Raw genomic sequence first — 16,394 nt, forward strand, 5'->3', positions numbered from 1 at the left:
CTCCTGACCTCGTGATCCGCTCGTCTCGGCCTCCCAAAGTGCTGGGATTACAGGCTTGAAACACCGCGCCCGGCCAAAAAATTAATTAATTTTAAATTAATTTTTTAAATATCACTCCTGAGACATTAGAAACCAGGCAGGCAGGTGGGAGTCAGAGGCTAAAAACAGGACTCAGAGCCCGGGCGCGGTGGCTCACGCCTGTAATCCCAGCACTTTGGGAGGCCGAGGTAGGCCGAGGCTTACAAGGTCACGAGTTCAAGACCAGCCTGACCAACATGGTGAAACCCCGCTTCCACTAAAACTACAAAAAAAGTAGCGGGGCGTGGTAACTTGCGCCTGTAATCCCAGCTACTTGGGAGGCTGAGGCAGGAGAATTGCTTGAACGCAGGAGACAGAGGTTGCAGTGAGTTGAGATCGCACCAGTGCACTCCAGCCTGGGCCACAGAGGAAGACTCCATCTCAAAAAAAAAAAAAGGAGCCAGAGGCATTGGTGGAGGACAGAGAGTGGGCTGTCTCTCTGGGTCGGGCTGGAGGGAGTGGGGCGTTGGTGGTGTTCGGGGTCCCGGGGAAGGGACCCGTTAGGAGGTGGGGAACTGCTGAACAGGCCTGGCACTGCCAGGCGGTCGCGGTCTCCTGGCACCTAGTTGTCCTATTGGTGTTAATGGAGCCCTTGTCACAGGCTGCCCCTCCCTGTGGCCAGTGGCAGCGTTGATCTGCTCAGCCTCCCAGACAATCCTGGTCCCTTTCCGCAGCTCTCAGGCGTGAAAGGCAGTGTGCAGGTGGCGAGTCATGCCCAGGCCCCCGGCTTGCCCAGCCCACGCTCCCACTGAGCCTGCCTCTGTCCATAGGAGTTCATTGCCGTCAGCCAGCTCCGCGGCTCCACCCAGGGCAAGATCCTCTGCTTCTACGGCCCCCCTGGTGTGGGTAAGACCAGCATTGCCCGCTCCATCGCCCGCGCCCTGAACCGAGAGTACTTCCGCTTCAGCGTCGGGGGCATGACTGACGTGGCTGAGATCAAGGGCCACAGGTAGGCCCAGCTCCGAGAGCTCTCCCCGCGGGCTCCCCTCAGCTGTGCTGCCGGGCTTCGTCTTCTCCAGTCACTGTTAACCTTTGGTAGAGCATCTGGGTCGCGGGTAGCCAGCTCCACTCACGCTAGAGTAACTGAAAAGTCCAGCCATGTGGCGGACTTCAGGCCTGGCTGATTCCAGGCGCTCAAACAGCGCTGGCAGGAATCTCCATGGCTTGACCCCTGGGAGAGAGACATCTCGGCCGGCCCTCAGTAGACGCCCCCAGTAGTTCCAGCTCAGGTCCTGCAGTGCCCCGGCCAGAGCTGCAGGGCCGGCATTTGCCGTGCACACGCTGGTTTATGTGGGCTGTGGCTGATGCCCCAGGACTCGGAGTGAGGTCGGCCCCACCCCCCACCCTGAAGTCTGCGGGCTGGAGTCAGGAGAGACGGTCTCCAGTGAGGACCGGGCTGCGCACACCGGAGAAACCTCGGTGCCTCTGTGGGCTCACTCCTCCCGGCCAGCCTCAGGCCCAGAGCAAGGGCCATGGCCCTCAGCGTTCAGCACCTTCCCACCTGGCCCTTCGGGTGGGCAGCCAGGCGCGGCTTCTGCGGCTTCCCTCCTCGCCAACCTCTGTAGACCACGGTTGTTTGGAAACCGTAGCCCCAGTGAAAGCTGAGCGCGAGGCATCTGCTAAGTCCGCCACCTGTTTCCATCCTGCAAGGCGTTCACTTGAGTCCAGGTTTCAAGTGAACATTTCTGGCTCCTCTAAAAACATCCCCAGCTCTGGATCCCCCAGGCTCAGGCCTTCTCAGTGTCTGCCTGCCCGCTGCAAGGGTGACAGCATGCTGGCCTACACCGTGTCCAGTCCCCAGGGCGCGGCCACTGTCACCAGCCTGGAGTTGGGAGAAGCTGGAGGAGGTGGGGCCAGTGCAGTTTTGGGGGTCTCACATTGACCAGGGGGGTGGGGGCCTGGAGGATGAAGGGGTGGGGTCTGAGTGGGAGGACAGGGGACCTGTTTTGCAGGCCCTTGGATGGGGTGGGGGTCTGAGCAGGAAGGAGCAGCTGGGTGAAGGTGGAGGGGCGGGTGTGGGAGGCACCCACTCCTTCCTGGGCACGCGGTTTGAGGTGGTCCTGAAGCCTCTTGGGCCCTGGTTCAGGGATGGCTAAAAGTGCAGACAAGGCCCACTCACTGCCGGAGGAGAGACCCTAGCGGGGTCTGAACGAGCCTGTGCCGCCTCCGGCCTTGGGAGGGAGTCACCAGGGAGCGGGGCTGCAGGGATGGCAGGCGTCTGTGCTGACGTCACTCTGGGTTCCTGAGACAAGGACAAGGACAGGAGACTGGCTGCGGGAGATGGATCACTGTTGATAACAGCAGCAAAACTCTCCTTTGCCCACAGGACCCTGCATGACCTGTCCCACCCCTCCCTCTCCTCTTCCTCCCCCATTCCTCTACCCACTTCCCTCTCCATCTCCTCCCTTTCCCTCCCTTCCCCTCTTCCCCTCCTCCCTCTTCCCCCTCTCCTCCCTCTCCCCTCCCCTCCCTCTCCCCTCCTCCCTCTTTCCCCTCTCGTCCCTCCCTCCCTCCTCCCTCTGCCTCAGCCTTACTGCCTCCTCTCTGTTCTTCCAACACACCAGGCGTGGTCCTGTCTCAGGGCCTTTGTACGGGCTGTGTCCTGGGCCTGGAAGACCCCCGCGTGACTCCCTCCTCATCTGCGTTGCTCGGGGCCTCTCCCTAAGACACTCCTTACCCCCGCACACTTAAAAGTGGCACACACATCCCAGTGGCCTCTCAGTCCCTCTGTCCCTGCCCCCGTGTCTTCATCCCGCAGACAGAGCCTTCCTCACTGCCTCTCTTGGGGCCTGTGACTCTTCTGTCTGTCCCTGCCACGTGCTGGGCCCGTGTGCTGGGGCAGAGCATGGAGCTTGCAGGAAGCCCTCCTGAGAGCCAGTGCTGGCCATGACTGTTGTCACCGGAGCCCTCAAGGGCTGGGGTGGGCCTGGCATCCCTCATTGAGGAGTGGGGGGCCTTCTGCTGCCAGCACCTGGCTGGCTTTCACCAAGGGTAGGAGGGGCCAGCTGAGTGATGGAACTGAGGGAGATCTGGCTTTGAATCGGTGACCCCAGAATCTGAGCTGGGGGGATGTCCCCGTGCTCCCCAGCTCTCATGAGCACAGGGCAAATGGGGGCAAGTGACCAGCATGGCTGTAAGTGCCACGTATCTGGTGGCTACCAGCATGTCCCTCCTGCCCCCGCATTGCGGCCATGTCTCCTGGGCATCCAGGTGGCCTCTCCCCCGTGGCCCTGGAGGGTGCACGGCGGCGGCGTGGCCAAGCCAGGCTACCGAGTGGCCTCTGACCCTGCTGTGCGCCCGCAGGCGGACCTACGTGGGCGCCATGCCCGGGAAAATCATCCAGTGTCTGAAGAAGACTAAGACGGAGAATCCCCTGATCCTCATCGACGAGGTGCGTGCGGAGAGGCCCTGAGGCTTCCTACCCCAGAGTCCCAGGCAGCCTTGACCAGGCAAGGCCATGTGCAAGATGAAGCCCAGAGCCCTCCGGGCCCCAGGATCCCTAGGTCAACTCAGGTGCCATTGCCGTGACGCTGGACCTGATGGCACAGACGGCTCCCCCCCACCCACAGCCATGCCCAGCAGGCTGCCCGTCCAAGGCAGGGTGTGGGTGCTGCTCTCACGCAGGGCGTCCCCAGCCCCGACCCCGGGGTCTCCCCACTGGGCGGGCTGGCCAGGGACATGGCGAGAGCCACCACCTGGTGTCTGCTGCCCCAGGTGGACAAGATTGGCCGGGGCTACCAGGGGGACCCCTCGTCGGCGCTGCTGGAGCTGCTGGATCCAGAGCAGAACGCCAACTTCCTGGACCACTATCTGGACGTGCCCGTGGACTTGTCCAAGGTGGGGGGCCCGTCCGGGACCTGGGCTTGGGGGGAGGGTGAGCGGCCAGTCCCCCAGCACCTTGCCGCCTCCCCCAGGTGCTGTTCATCTGCACAGCCAACGTCACGGACACCATCCCCGAGCCGCTCCGAGACCGCATGGAGATGATCAATGTGTCGGGCTACGTGGCCCAGGAGAAGCTGGCCATCGCAGAGGTAAGCCCAGACCCTCCCCACCACTGTCTTCGTCCCCAGAGCAGGGGGTGTCCCCCAGAGCCTGCAGAGGCCGTGCCGCTGGGAGTTCCCAGACCCAGGAGAGACAGGTGGGACCTGTAGCCCAGAGGAACAGATGCGGCCATGAGAGACACACCAGACGCTTGTGAGCAGCTGTGGGGTGGCACGAGCGGGCACGGGGTTTAGGGCCCGGGACTGTCCAATACACCGCCCACCACCATCAGGCCACATGGCCATCAGCTGTCAGTGCACACACCGTCTCCTGGGGCCTCCAGGCTGCCCCAGGGCTGGGCCCCCACTTGACCCAGAGTGTAGGGAAGGTTTCTGGCAGCCTGGAAGCAGTGGGGCCTGTGGTCCCCTCCCCGGGAATGAGGCTTGAAGGAGGAGTGGTTTTAGTGAGGAGCATATGGGGTCTGTTTCTGCGGGGGAGGTGGGCGTCCTGTATTCCTGATGTGTTTTCTTTCTGGAAAGTGCATTTCTCCCCTAGGAGCCCTTTGACAGCCAATGGTGGGCACTGGTCCCTGCCCCGAGGCCTTCCCAGCATCCTCGTGTCCCCTGGGGGCTTCAATGCCCACTGCTGGGTCCAGCTTCCAGCCTGACTTCCCCAAAGGGCGGGTCTGTAGTTCCTTGGGACAGGACTGGGGGGCATGGGGACCCCTCAGGGCATCAGGAATGCCCCCCAGTATCAGTGGCAAATGTAGAGTGGCCTGCATGGCTCTGTCCATCTCACAGATGCCCTCCCCGCATGCCGTTAGAGCTCAGAACTATGGCAAGAATTGTGTGGGGCTGTCGCTCACCCTGGAGCCCACGACCCAGTCCCCCTTCTCATGTGCTGAGGGCAACAGCCACGTAACCAGTCAGCTACCCTACAGGCCCTGGGTCTGTGTATGGGGCCAGCCCAGAGACAACCAGGAGGCCTTCCTGGAGGAAGTGGTATCTAAGATGCCATTGGGGAATAGAAAGTGGATCCAAGCAGAGGACGCAGCACAGGCAAAGGCCTCGGGCCTCTGGGCATGGCGGGTGGCAGGGCCTGTGTCCAGGTCCTGGTTTCACCATCAGGGACCTCGTTTCCAGGCCAGGGTCTGGGGGCCATGGAAAAGGCACTGGCTCCCAGGTTCTGGACTGAGCTGGTGGGCAAGGTCCCTCCAGACCCAACCCTGACGGCCGCCCTTGCAGCGCTACCTGGTGCCCCAGGCCCGCGCTCTGTGTGGCCTGGATGAGAGCAAGGCCAAGCTGTCGTCGGACGTGCTGACACTGCTCATCAAGCAGTACTGCCGCGAGAGCGGCGTCCGCAACCTGCAGAAGCAAGTGGAGAAGGTGAGCGGCCACCCCGTCCTCCCGGTACCTGCCGCCCACCCCACCCCACCTTCCCATCCCCATCATGCTGCCTTGACTGCCCAGGTGTTGCGGAAATCGGCCTACAAGATCGTCAGCGGCGAGGCCGAGTCCGTGGAGGTGACGCCCGAGAACCTCCAGGACTTCGTGGGGAAGCCCGTGTTCACTGTGGAGCGCATGTACGACGTGACGCCACCCGGCGTGGTCATGGGGCTGGCCTGGACCGCCATGGGTGAGTGTAGTGGCGGGAGGAGATCCCAAGCCATTCCCATTTCTACCCAAGAACAAGCAGGTCCCACCTTGCACACCTGTGCAGTTGGCCGCTGGTGGCTCTGGACTGCCTCTGGCTGGGGGCGGTGTGTGGGCAGCCCAGGGCGTCTGGGGCTGACGGAGGGGAAGGCTGTGAGCACACGGGTGGCAGCACACCATGGGCCTTACGGATTTGGGTGACACTTTGATAGGCTTACAGGTGGGGACAAGGGGTCCCTCAGCATGAGCTCATCCAGATGGGCCTTGGGGCCACCACACAGAAAGGAGGCGAGAGGGCAAAGGGGGCGGTGCGGGAGGGGCTGGAGAGGGGCTTGTGTCTCTGGGCAGGGCAACAGTAGCTGGGGTCCTTGCAGCCCTGGGGGTATCCTCTGTGGCTGGCAGCTGCTGGGGGCTGCCCTGTGGGGCGTAGAGGGCCAGGAACCTGCAACGCAGTAAAGGTGGAGGCCGGTGTTGGCTCCTGATGGGACACAGCCCCTGCCCACGGGCACCAAGATGCTGAGCTGGGGCAGGAGTGGTCAGGGTGGCCCCGAGCGGTGGAGTGAGCGCCAGCCCGGACTCTGAGGCCTCCCGTGTTCACAGCTCCACACCCATTCCAGGAGGCTCCACACTGTTTGTGGAGACATCCCTGAGGCGGCCACAGGACAAGGACGCCAAGGGTGACAAGGACGGCAGCCTGGAGGTGACAGGCCAGCTGGGGGAGGTGATGAAGGAGAGCGCCCGCATAGCCTACACCTTCGCCAGGGCCTTCCTCATGCAGCACGCCCCCGCCAACAACTACCTGGTGACCTCACACATCCACCTGCATGTGCCCGAGGTAACTGCGCTGCCCGCTCCCGCCCCGCCCCTGGGCCTCTGGCCACCTACTCACCCGCTTTCCCCACACCCCCCCACAGGGCGCCACCCCCAAGGACGGCCCGAGTGCAGGCTGCACCATCGTCACGGCCCTCCTGTCCCTGGCCATGGGCAGGCCCGTCCGGCAGAACCTGGCCATGACTGGCGAGGTCTCCCTCACGGGCAAGATCCTGCCTGTTGGCGGCATCAAGGAGAAGACCATTGCAGTGAGTGTCCTTGTGCCTGCCCCACAGCACTGGCAGGGCCCACACCACCACGGGACAGGCCCAGTTCCCACCATGCAGCCTCTGTGTGGGCCAGGAAAGAGGGAAGCCCTGGGCTTTGGACTCAGGTTTCTCTGGCCTGGAGCTGGCCTTAAGCTGACCGCCCTAGCTGCCTTCTCCACACATTCCAGCGCCTCCACTGGCTTCCCCAGCAGAGGGGCAGGGGGGCGTGGCTCCTTTCTTTCCCAGGCAGCCCAGCAGCAAGGCGGAGGCTGGAGATGGGGACAAGGTTTAGGCATTGCTGGTGTAGGGCGTGTTTGGAACCCCCGCCCAGGGGCTGGCCTCTTCTTAGGGTGCTGAGCGGGTTGGAATGCCACTGTCCCCACTCTTCCCTCCTGGCCCTGCCTGTCCCCAGACTGCACCACACCTGCCGTGTGTGTAGGAAGCCTGGTGGAGTCAGCCAGGATATGCCACTATGAGGGAGGCGTGGTCCAGTGGCCATGACCACTTCCCCCTGGACACCAGGCACAAACTCCCTAGATCAATGGTGGGGCAGATTGGGAGGCTCACTGTTCCTGGAGGCAGTGTGCAGTGACAGTGGGAACTGCTGTCCTTCTAAGGGGCTGTGCCTGGCAGACCTGTGTAGCCTCCGGAGGTGGGGAGGGGTGCGGCAGGGCCTGGGGGCAGAGCAGGCCGGGCTCAGATGCAGATGCTCACAGGCCCGTGTTCAGGCCGCAGACACTGTGCCTGACCCCTGGATGTGAGGCTCACCCAGAGCCCTAAGACTGCTCCCACGGTGGGGAGGCCCTGGCCCCTGCTCAAAGGCTGTCGGAGCCCAGGCCAGTGGTTTGCCTTGAGCCTGTTCCCGCTGGGGATGGGGATCCTGTTGGGTTTCAGGAGTTACTGTTAGAAGCCCTTTCCTTCCTGGAGGACAGCACGCTTGCCGCCCTCCCACAGGCCCAGGCAGGGCTGACCATGACTCTGCCCCCAGGCCAAGCGTGCAGGGGTGACGTGCATCGTCCTGCCAGCTGAGAACAAGAAGGACTTCTATGACCTGGCAGCCTTCATCACCGAGGGCCTGGAGGTGCACTTCGTGGAGCACTACCGGGAGATCTTTGACATCGCCTTCCCGGAGGAGCAGGCAGAAGCAGAGGCGCTGGCCGTGGAGCGGTGACGGCCGCCCCGGGACTGCAGGCGGCGGATGTCAGGCCCTGTCTGGGCTGGAACTGAGCGCTGCGGGGATTGCGCCCGGGCCTGGCAGCGGAGCCACGGAGCGAGCAGCTCGGTCCAGTGACCCAGATCCCAGGGACCTCAATCGGCTTCATCCGTGTCTGGCACAGAAACTATCTATTTAAATGATTAAAGTCGTTTCCAGTACGGCGGCCTCCTCATCTGCTGCCCCAGGAAGGGTGGGTGGGCCAGGGCTTTTGATTGGCGGCCAGGCAGCACCTGCAGAGGGTGTGGCTCAGGGTGGGCACCGGAGGGGACGGTGGACAACCCCCCCCCACCCACGGACAGCAGCAAAGCCAGGGCTTGTGTCAAGCTGTTCTTTATTTCAGGGAGAAGCCAGGGGAGGGGGCTCAGTCTTTCTTGGCAGCAGCTTTCCTCATAGCGGCTAACACGTTGCTCAGCTCCTCCCGCTTCCTCTTGGCGCGGATGTGCGTCCCCACCTGCCAGGGACGAGGCCGCGGTCAGCCCGGCCCCAACTCCCATCCCATCCCGCCCCTCGGCCGGCAGCGCCCACCTACCCTTTTCTTGATAAACTTGAGGGCCCGTTTGTCCTTGGAGACCTTCAGTAACTCCATGGCGCGCCGCTCGTACGGGGCAAAGCCACACACCTCCCGAATCATGTCCCGCACGAACTTCGTGTGTTTCGTCAGACGCTGGGGGGAAAGGGGCGGCCGTTTTAAACAGCTGCTCGCGCTGCCACGATTTCCCTGCCTACTTCCTCCCCTCTGTAGGTAGCTGTGAGAACCAAGGTATTAACCCCTGGGGCTTTTCACCGCGCCCGGAGCAGCTCCCATCCTCCCCAAGTCCCAGTCTCCGCAACACTCGCAGGACGCGCCTGGAGTCCAGGCTGCCTGCTGAATAAAGAAGCCCAGTACACTGACACACCTGAAATCCCCCAGCCTCACACACCGCAACCTGGGGCCAGCTCCATCAGCGAACTCCTACTCATACGTCAGAACCCCAAACCCGCTGCCCGCGCCGCTCTCAAGGTGCTCCCTCTGCCCCAGCGTGGACTGCACGCTGCCCCCCTTAGTTCCGGGCCCCAACGCGCGTTCTTTCAGGTCGAGAGCCTTTGCCCAAGCCGTGTCCTCCACCCTCCAAGAAACCCCCGACAACCTCCGCGCGGCCCCCGCACTCACCCCGCGGCGGCGGCTGTGCCTGGGCTTGCTCACGTTCTTGGTCACCTTGTGGCCCTTGTTGAGGCCCACGGCCATAGGGTAGCGTAGAGCCATGGCTGCGGACAGCGGCGGGGAGAAGGGGCGGAGGTGAGTACAGGCTCGGTTCCCGAGGCCCAAAGACCCGCGTCCCGGCTTCTTCAGCCTCGCTGGCCACAACCAACCATCCTCCAACCCGCACAGAGGATACGGGAGTCCGGATGGCGGCGGATCCCGGCAGTGCGGGAACGCACTTACCTACTGCTCTCCAGTGGCGGCCGTGACGGAAGGGCTGGCGCCGCGCGGAACTCTGGGATATCTACTGGGCTCAGGAGGCGCAGGCCAGAGAGGCAAAACGGCGCGCACTCCCCCTGGCGGCTGGAGTCTTCCCCCCGCGGTCTCACTGAGCATGCGCATTTACTCCTGCGCGCCCGAGAGCTGCAGTCGGAACCAGTGGAGGTGGCTATGGCTGCCTTCCTCCCTCTGCTTGTCACAGGAGTTCGAATTCCAACTCCGCCGATTTCTGGCCGACTCTGCATCGACGACCTCATCCCCCAGAATTTCTTCAATTGTAGAACAAGAATAATCACAAACTGTTGTGAACTGTTTTTTTTTTTTTTTTTTTTTTTTGAGAACGGAGTCTCGCTTGTCGCCCAAGGCTAAGTGCTGGCTGGATCTCAGCTCCACTGCAAGCGCCGCCTCCCGGGTTTACGCCATTCTCCTGCTCAGCCCTCCCGAGTAGCTGGACTACAGGCGCCCGCTCACCATCGCCTTGGCTAGTTTTTTGTATTTTTAGTAGAGAACCTGGGTTTCACCATGTTACCAGGATGTCTCGATCTCCTGACCTCGTGATCCCCGTCTCGCCTCAACCAAAGGTGCCTGGATTTACGGCTTGAGCCATCCGCGCCCGCCATGTTTGAACTGTTAAAATGCCCGTTAGGCCGAGTGCGGTGACTCACGCCTGTAATCTCAACACTTTGGAAGGCCAAGGCTTGTGGATCATGAGGTCAGGAGCTCGAGACCAGCCTAACACGGTGAAACCCCGTCTCTACGAAAAATACAAAAAATTAGTCGGGCCTGGTGGCGGGCGCCTGTAGTCCCAGCTACTCGGGAGGCTGAGGCAGGAGAATGGCGTGAACCCGGGAGGCGGAGCTTGCAGTGAGCCGAGATCATGCCACTGCACTCCAGCCTGGGCAACAGAGCAAGTCTCCGTCTCAAAAATATAATAAATAAATGAATAAATAGCCAGGCATGGTGGCATGCTCCTGTAATCCCAGCTACTCAGGAGGCTGAGGCAGGAGAATTGCTTGAACGTGAGAGGCAGAGGTTGCAGTGAGCCAAGATCGCGCCACTGCACTCCAGCCTGGGCAACAGCGAAACTCCTTCAAAAAAAAAAAAAAAAAAAAAAAAGGCCCATTAACGAGGTATTGGTTTCATTATCTATCAATTGGTCAAGCTCTGGACTCGGTCTGAATACAGCCCCTTGGGGACATCTAATTTTAGGTGGTGCAGGGACGGAAAGCTAAATAACAATCACGTGTTGGACACACACAAATTTCCAATTTTTCTCCTTTAATGCTACTAATATACGAGAGAGAGTCTCAATTTAGGGCTGCTCTAATTGGGGTTAGCACTTTCATGTTTTTTCCAGACAGGGTCTTGCTGTCACGCAGGCTAGAGAGTGCAGTGCTGTAATCATAACTTACTGCAGCCTTGACTTCCAGGGCTCAAGTGATCCTCCTGACTTAGCCTCCTTAGCTGAGACCACAGGCACATGCCACCACGCGTGGCTAATTTTTTAATTAAAATATTTGCAGCCGGGTACAGTGGCTGACACCTGTAATTCCAGCACTTTGAGGGGCCGAGACAGGGGGATCACCTAAGGCTAGGAGTTCGAGACCAGCCTGGCCAACATGGTAAAACCCCGTCTCTACTAAAAATACAAAAAAGCGTGGTGACCCACACCTATAATCCTAACTATTCGGGAGGCTGAGGCACAAGAATCGCTTGAACCCCAGAGGTGGAGGTTGCAGTTAGCCTAGACTGCACCACTGCACTCTAGCCTGGGCGACAGAGTGAGACTCCGTCTCAAAAATAAATAAATTAATTAAAAAGTAAAGACAGGGTTTCACCATGTTGGCCAGGCTGGTCTCAAACTCCTGACCTCAAGTGATCTGCCCACCTTGGCCTCCCAAAATGCTGGGATTATAGGCGTGAGCCGCGGCTTCTGGCCCTCTCAGCCTCCATTTCTCCACCTATGAAATGGGATTGAGAGTCAAGGATCCTGATACACACACACCCCCCTCCTGCTGCCCGCCAGCTGCTAGCAAATTGGAATTACCAAGGAATTTGAATAACATATATGCAAGAGAAGAAGAGTTTTTATTCTCAAACAGGAGGCTGGGTCCAGCCCAGAACACACTCTTTCCCTCCTCCTCCCCATCAGACCCTGCCACCAGGTAGACGAACAGTGTAGACGTCCCTGCAGGTGTGAAGAGTACCAGAGACCCCAGCTGGGGGAAGCTGGCAGGGGTTGGGGGAGATCCTCCCAGATGGAATGAGTGGAAAAAATAAATCAGGGACTCTATAGAAACACAGACAGGAGATGGAGAGGGGTCCATGGGTGGCTCAAGGGTGGCGTGACCTCTCTGAGCCTCAGTTTCCTCATCTGCAAAATGGAAGCAGTCATGTCATCAATAAAGATCAAACGAGTGAGGCCTTGCAGGTCCCGGACAAAGGCGCCTAACAAGGGGCACCTGAACCTCCGAAGCTGTAACTGGTTCCAGGTGCCCGTCGTTTTTGTCAGTTTTGCTTTTCTGTCTTGATGACTTCATCTTGGGCTATGGCCACCCTCTCAGGGGTGTCTCTGTGAGTGTTCTGGCTCCAGGGACAGTTGCAGGGAGGAGCGTTCCCGTCTGGGACGGTAAGGGGCACCCCCCCCGGTGCTCAGGCTGCAGCAGCGGCCGTGACGTTGAGATCCTGGCGGATAAACCAGGCCCGCGGGCGCGGCAGCCAGCGCCGGAGCAAGCACAGCAGGTGGAAACGCCACGGGTAGAAGACGCCAGCCGCGCGCGTGGCGCCGCCGCGGATCACGGCCAGGGCTGCCTTGGGCCCCGGGGACGCCTTGACCCTCGTGACTCCCCTGGGGACGGGAGGGCGCGGTGGGGACTGCGGCTGGGGCTGGGAGGCCGCCCATGGGCCCCAGCCCAACCCCAGGCTCGCCCGGGCCTCACCTGACTGCCTCAGCGGCGGAGGCGCGATCTCGGAGGCCCAGGACACACATGGTGATTGCCACGTTCACGTCCTGCACGTCCAGCTCCCGCCGCAGGGAGCCGAAGAAGCCGTCCAGCGCGAACTTGGCCGCCGAGTAAGGAGTGGAGAATGACGTGGGCACGCGGCCTGGGAGCGCGGACGGCAGCGGCTGAGTGGCTCCCCGTCGTCCGGGAAGCCTGCCCAGACCCTCCAGACTCACCCGCATCGAGCTCCCCACTCCCCGTCCCGCAGAACCGGGGCCGAGTACACGCACCGAGCAGCGAGGACACCACCACCAGGGAGCCCTTGCTGTCCGTCAGGCTGGGCAGCGCCCGCGACGTCAGTTGCACGTAGCTCAGAAAGTTTACCTGCAGGTGGCACTTGCGAGTCACCGGCAGAGGCGGAGCCCAGGGGCAGGGCGGGGCTAGAAACCCGGAGGGCGGGGCCAGGACCAGGTCCGAGGCGGGGCCAGAAACCCGGAAGGCCTGCCCAAGGGCGGGGTCAAGGCCGTGGCTGGGCCTTGGCTAGGAGGGGCGTGGCCGGGGCGGGAATGGAGGAGAGCCGGCTCGGGAGGTGGCAGAGTCCCGGCCGCGAAGGGAGCGGACCACCGGTCCCTGAGATCGAGGGGCGGGCGGGGGCCACGGAGGAGCGGAGCACCTGCATGAGCCAGCGCGTCGCCTGGGGGGTGCGGGCTCGCGTGCCGGCCGGGGCGCCGCCGATGTGGTTCAGCACGAGGTAGTCCAGCCCTCCTGGCCCAGAAACGCTGGTCAGCCCCGGAGGCCCCTCCCCAAGGACACGATGAAACCCCGCCCCCGATCTTAACTCCACCCAGAGCGCTGATCCAGTGAGCTCCGCCCCAGGTAACTCCCCCTACGATCAAAGACACCCAGCCCTGGCCTTACTCCCTGGATCTGGCAAGGTTTCGTCCCCATTCAATGAGGCCCCGTTCAGAGCTCTTTCTGCAAGATGCAATGAGACTCCACCCCGACCACGCCCCCAGTCCTCATACGTCTCCGCCCTGAGACACCTGTTACTGTAGCCACACCCACAGCCCAATTCCGGTCCTGTCCCTAAGGCCTAGGCCAAGGTCCTGGACTCCTGGCTTCAGGCCTAGCCCCTCACCCAGCTTGTCCAGCGCAAACTGCACCACGCTCTCGGGCGCCTCAGGGGAGGCCATGTCCGCAGCGATGTAGAAGACCTTGGGGGCGCCCAGCTTCCGGCAGTTCCCTACCACCTGGGGGGGGCCAGAGCTGCCCGTGGGCCTCTCCTCTACAGCAGCGCACCCCGCTCCCACCCCGCACCTGCCAGCCATAGGGAGGCCCCCGCCTGAAACCCCCCCCACTCTGAGTCTCGAGCCCCATTCGACACCATTCCCAAAAATTTACCACTGCTGGGGGGCACAAAGTGGAGCCCGCGGGCCAGAATGCTGGCCAATTTGGTGGTTAGTCAATCACCAACATCTAAAACAGGACATTTTACCTACAATTTCCAGATTGCTAGCTTCTCTTGAAAAACTGAAAGGTTTGTGTCCAAGAGCTATACCCTTCCTTGAAGTAGCAATGGGCTGTTTGTTGCTAAGAAGTGCCCATCCTTCCCTTGGAGTTTGAGAACCCTGGCTATCAGCACAGGCGTGGACACCCAATACTCTCATTTGCTGAGAAACACTGCACTTTCCAGTCACCACCTCACTGCACTGGCACAACATCCTAACCCATGATAAGGTGGGGTTTTTTGTTTGTTTGAGATGGAGTCTCACTTTGTTGCCCAGGCTGGAGTGCAGTAGTGCGATCTCGGCTCGCTGCAACCTCCACCTCCAGGGTTCAAGTGATTCTTCTGACTCAGCCTCCCACGTAGCTGGGACTACATGCTCGTGCCACCATGCCCTGCTAATTATTTTTTTCTTTTTTTTTTTTTGAGACAGAGTCTCTCTCTGTCACCCAGGCTGGAGTGCAGTGGTACAATCTCAGCTCACTGCAACTTCCACCTCCCGGGTTCCAGCAATTCTCCTGCCTCAGCCTCCTCAGTAGCTGGGATTACAGGTGCATGCCACCATGCCGGCGTTTTTTTTGTTTTGTTTTGTTTTGGTTTTTTTTGTATTTTTAGTAGAGACGGGGTTTCACCATGTTGGCCAGGCTGGTTTTGAACTCCTGACCTCAAGTGATCTGCCCACCTTGGCCTCCCAAAGTGCTAGGATTACAGGCGTGAGCCCAACTTGCCTGGCCTAATTTTTGTATTTTTAGTAGAGACGGGGTTTCACCATGTTGGCCAGGCTGGTCTTGAACTCTTGACCTCAGGTGATCCACTTGCCTCAGCCTCCCAAAGTGCTGGGACCAGAGGCGTGAGCCACTGTGCCTGGCCAGAAAATGGTTTTATTGTCCCCGTTTTGCAAATGAGGAAACTGAGAGGCTCAGAGAGGTTAGGCAACTTGCCCAAGGTCCCACAGGAAGCCTGGATCATTGCAGGGATTCAAACCCAGGCTCTCTTCCCTCCCGCCACAAGTACCCCCACCATTCATCTAGACATGGGGTGGCTCACCTTCTGCAGGAGGGCCTCAGTGTGGGCAGTGAGCACCAGGTGGGAGCCCAGTCGCGCGTAGTGATAGGCCAGCTCCTCACCGACACCAGCGTTGGCCCCTGTCAGCAGCACTCGCGCCCCCTGGAGGCTGGCTGGCCATAGCCGGGGTGGTCACTCTGGGCGGAGGACAGGACAGCTGGCCCGGTTTCTCCCTCCCTCAACCCCAGGTGCTCACCTGGGTCGAAGTTGTCATCCCAATAATAGGCGAAGAACAGGGCCCCGAGCCCTGTGAGGAGAAGCACCTTCATGGTCCTCTGTGGGCCTGCAGAGGGACAGGGGACAGAGGTGGCCGGCACAGGCCTGGCCCACAGCCACCGCTTTTGGTGGGTGTTTGGTGATGCCACCACCTTGGATCCATGCCCTCCTCTCCACAGCCACCACCTGTCCAGGCCACCACGATGGCTCCATGAACCACTGCACCTGCACCCTCTCCCTCCACCCTTCTCAGCCCTCTCCATCCACACACCTTGCCTCCCCTGGACTGAACTTCCTTCCTGTTCCAGTTAGAATAAAAACCAGACGCCTTGGTGGCCACAAGCGCCCTGCGCGGACCTGTCCTCCTTGCTCACTCTCCTCCACTAAAACAGATCATTTGTTGTTCCTTGAAACCAGCTGGCCGGGCGCAGGGGCTCACACCTGTAATCCCAGCACTTTGGGAGGCCCAGGCGGGTGGATCATGAGATCAGGAGATCGAGACCATCCTGGCTAATATGGTGAAACCCCGTCTCTACTAAAAGTACAAAAAATTAGCCAGGCGTGGTGTTGGGCGCCTGTAGACCCAGCTACTCGGGAGCCTGAGACAGGAGAATGGCGTGAACCCAGGAGATGGAGTTTGCAGTGAGCTGAGAAGATTGTGCCACTGCCCTCCAGCCTGGGCTACACAGCGAGACTCCATCTCAGAAAAACAAAAAAAAGCGCCAGTCACCATCCTGCCTCAGGGCCTTCGCATAGGCTGTTTCTACCGCCTAGCATGCTGTTTCTGGATATAACCAAATGGCTTGGTCTCTCACTTCTTTCAAGTCTCGGTGCAAAAGTGACCTCCTTGGGCTGGGTGTGGTGGCTCACGCCTGGAATCCCAGCACATTGGGAGGCTGAGGCAGGCAGATCACTTGAGGTCAGGAGTTTGAGACCAGCCTGGCCAACACGGTGAAACCCCATCTCTACTAAAATACAAAATTAGCCGGGTGTGGTGGCAGGTGCCTGTCATCCCAGCTACTCAGGGGGCTGAGGCACACACATGCCTGTAATCCCAGATACTTGGGAGGCTGAGGCAGGAGAATCGCTTGAACCCGGGAGATGGAGGTTGCAGTGTGCTGAGATTTGCCATTGCACTCCAGCCTGGGCAACAAGAACAAAACTCCATATCAGGAAAAAAAAAAAAAAAAAAAAAAAAAAAA

The 16,394-nt window shown here is 60.6% G+C and overlaps 3 protein-coding genes across 18 annotated transcripts in view; 1 reads left to right on the forward strand and 2 right to left on the reverse strand.

Moving 5' to 3' along the window:
• The window catches only part of LONP1 (lon peptidase 1, mitochondrial), a 28,313-nt gene extending 20,149 nt beyond the window's left edge, over positions 1-8,164 (forward strand). The window contains exons 10-18 of the mRNA XM_017847163.1: positions 849-1,027; positions 3,382-3,469; positions 3,793-3,915; positions 3,993-4,109; positions 5,304-5,444; positions 5,529-5,694; positions 6,329-6,546; positions 6,626-6,790; positions 7,779-8,164. Coding sequence (XP_017702652.1) covers positions 849-1,027; positions 3,382-3,469; positions 3,793-3,915; positions 3,993-4,109; positions 5,304-5,444; positions 5,529-5,694; positions 6,329-6,546; positions 6,626-6,790; positions 7,779-7,961 — 1,380 coding nt within the window. The 3' untranslated portion in view covers positions 7,962-8,164. The remainder of the gene's footprint in view (positions 1-848; positions 1,028-3,381; positions 3,470-3,792; positions 3,916-3,992; positions 4,110-5,303; positions 5,445-5,528; positions 5,695-6,328; positions 6,547-6,625; positions 6,791-7,778) is intronic.
• Positions 8,165-8,320: 156 nt separating this feature from the next.
• On the reverse strand, positions 8,321-9,541 carry RPL36 (ribosomal protein L36). Its single transcript, XM_017847181.1, has 4 exons — positions 9,430-9,541; positions 9,157-9,251; positions 8,536-8,670; positions 8,321-8,457 (listed from the first exon to the last, which is right to left on the reverse strand). Exons 2-4 carry the CDS (start codon positions 9,247-9,249, stop codon positions 8,368-8,370), a joined length of 318 nt encoding a protein of 105 aa, XP_017702670.1. The 5' UTR covers positions 9,250-9,251; positions 9,430-9,541; the 3' UTR covers positions 8,321-8,367.
• A 105-nt stretch (positions 9,542-9,646) lies between these two features.
• The window catches only part of HSD11B1L (hydroxysteroid 11-beta dehydrogenase 1 like), a 9,449-nt gene continuing 2,701 nt past the window's right edge, over positions 9,647-16,394 (reverse strand). For 3 of the 16 annotated variants that reach the window (XM_017847172.1, XM_017847171.1, XM_017847173.1), the window contains exons 2-8: positions 15,173-15,259; positions 14,959-15,089; positions 13,546-13,657; positions 13,081-13,172; positions 12,644-12,791; positions 12,405-12,570; positions 11,535-12,313 (exon numbers count right to left, since the gene is read on the reverse strand). In XM_017847172.1, the coding sequence (XP_017702661.1) occupies positions 12,118-12,313; positions 12,405-12,570; positions 12,644-12,791; positions 13,081-13,172; positions 13,546-13,657; positions 14,959-15,089; positions 15,173-15,245 (918 nt within the window). In that variant the 5' untranslated portion in view covers positions 15,246-15,259 and the 3' untranslated portion in view covers positions 11,535-12,117. Of the gene's footprint in view, positions 9,735-11,353; positions 11,427-11,534; positions 12,314-12,404; positions 12,792-13,080; positions 13,173-13,545; positions 13,658-14,958; positions 15,114-15,172; positions 15,661-16,394 lie in introns of those variants that run through there. The other 13 variants (XR_001880494.1, XM_017847169.1, XM_017847174.1 and 10 more) reach the window with 13 other exon arrangements.

Source organism: Rhinopithecus bieti, unplaced genomic scaffold (genome assembly GCF_001698545.2).
Source record: "Rhinopithecus bieti isolate Rb0 unplaced genomic scaffold, ASM169854v2 scaffold_28055, whole genome shotgun sequence".
Taxonomy (NCBI): domain Eukaryota; kingdom Metazoa; phylum Chordata; class Mammalia; order Primates; family Cercopithecidae; genus Rhinopithecus; species Rhinopithecus bieti.

Coding starts and splice junctions, on each gene's coding strand:
- RPL36 (XM_017847181.1), bottom strand. CDS start 9,249: ATGGCTCTACGCTACCCTATGGCCGTGGGCCTCAACAAGGGCCACAAG. Junction 8,671..9,156: donor GGCACAGCCGCCGCCGCGGG/GTGAGTGCGGGG, acceptor CTTTCCCCCCAG/CGTCTGACGAAACACACGAA. Junction 8,458..8,535: donor TCAAGTTTATCAAGAAAAGG/GTAGGTGGGCGC, acceptor CGTCCCTGGCAG/GTGGGGACGCACATCCGCGC.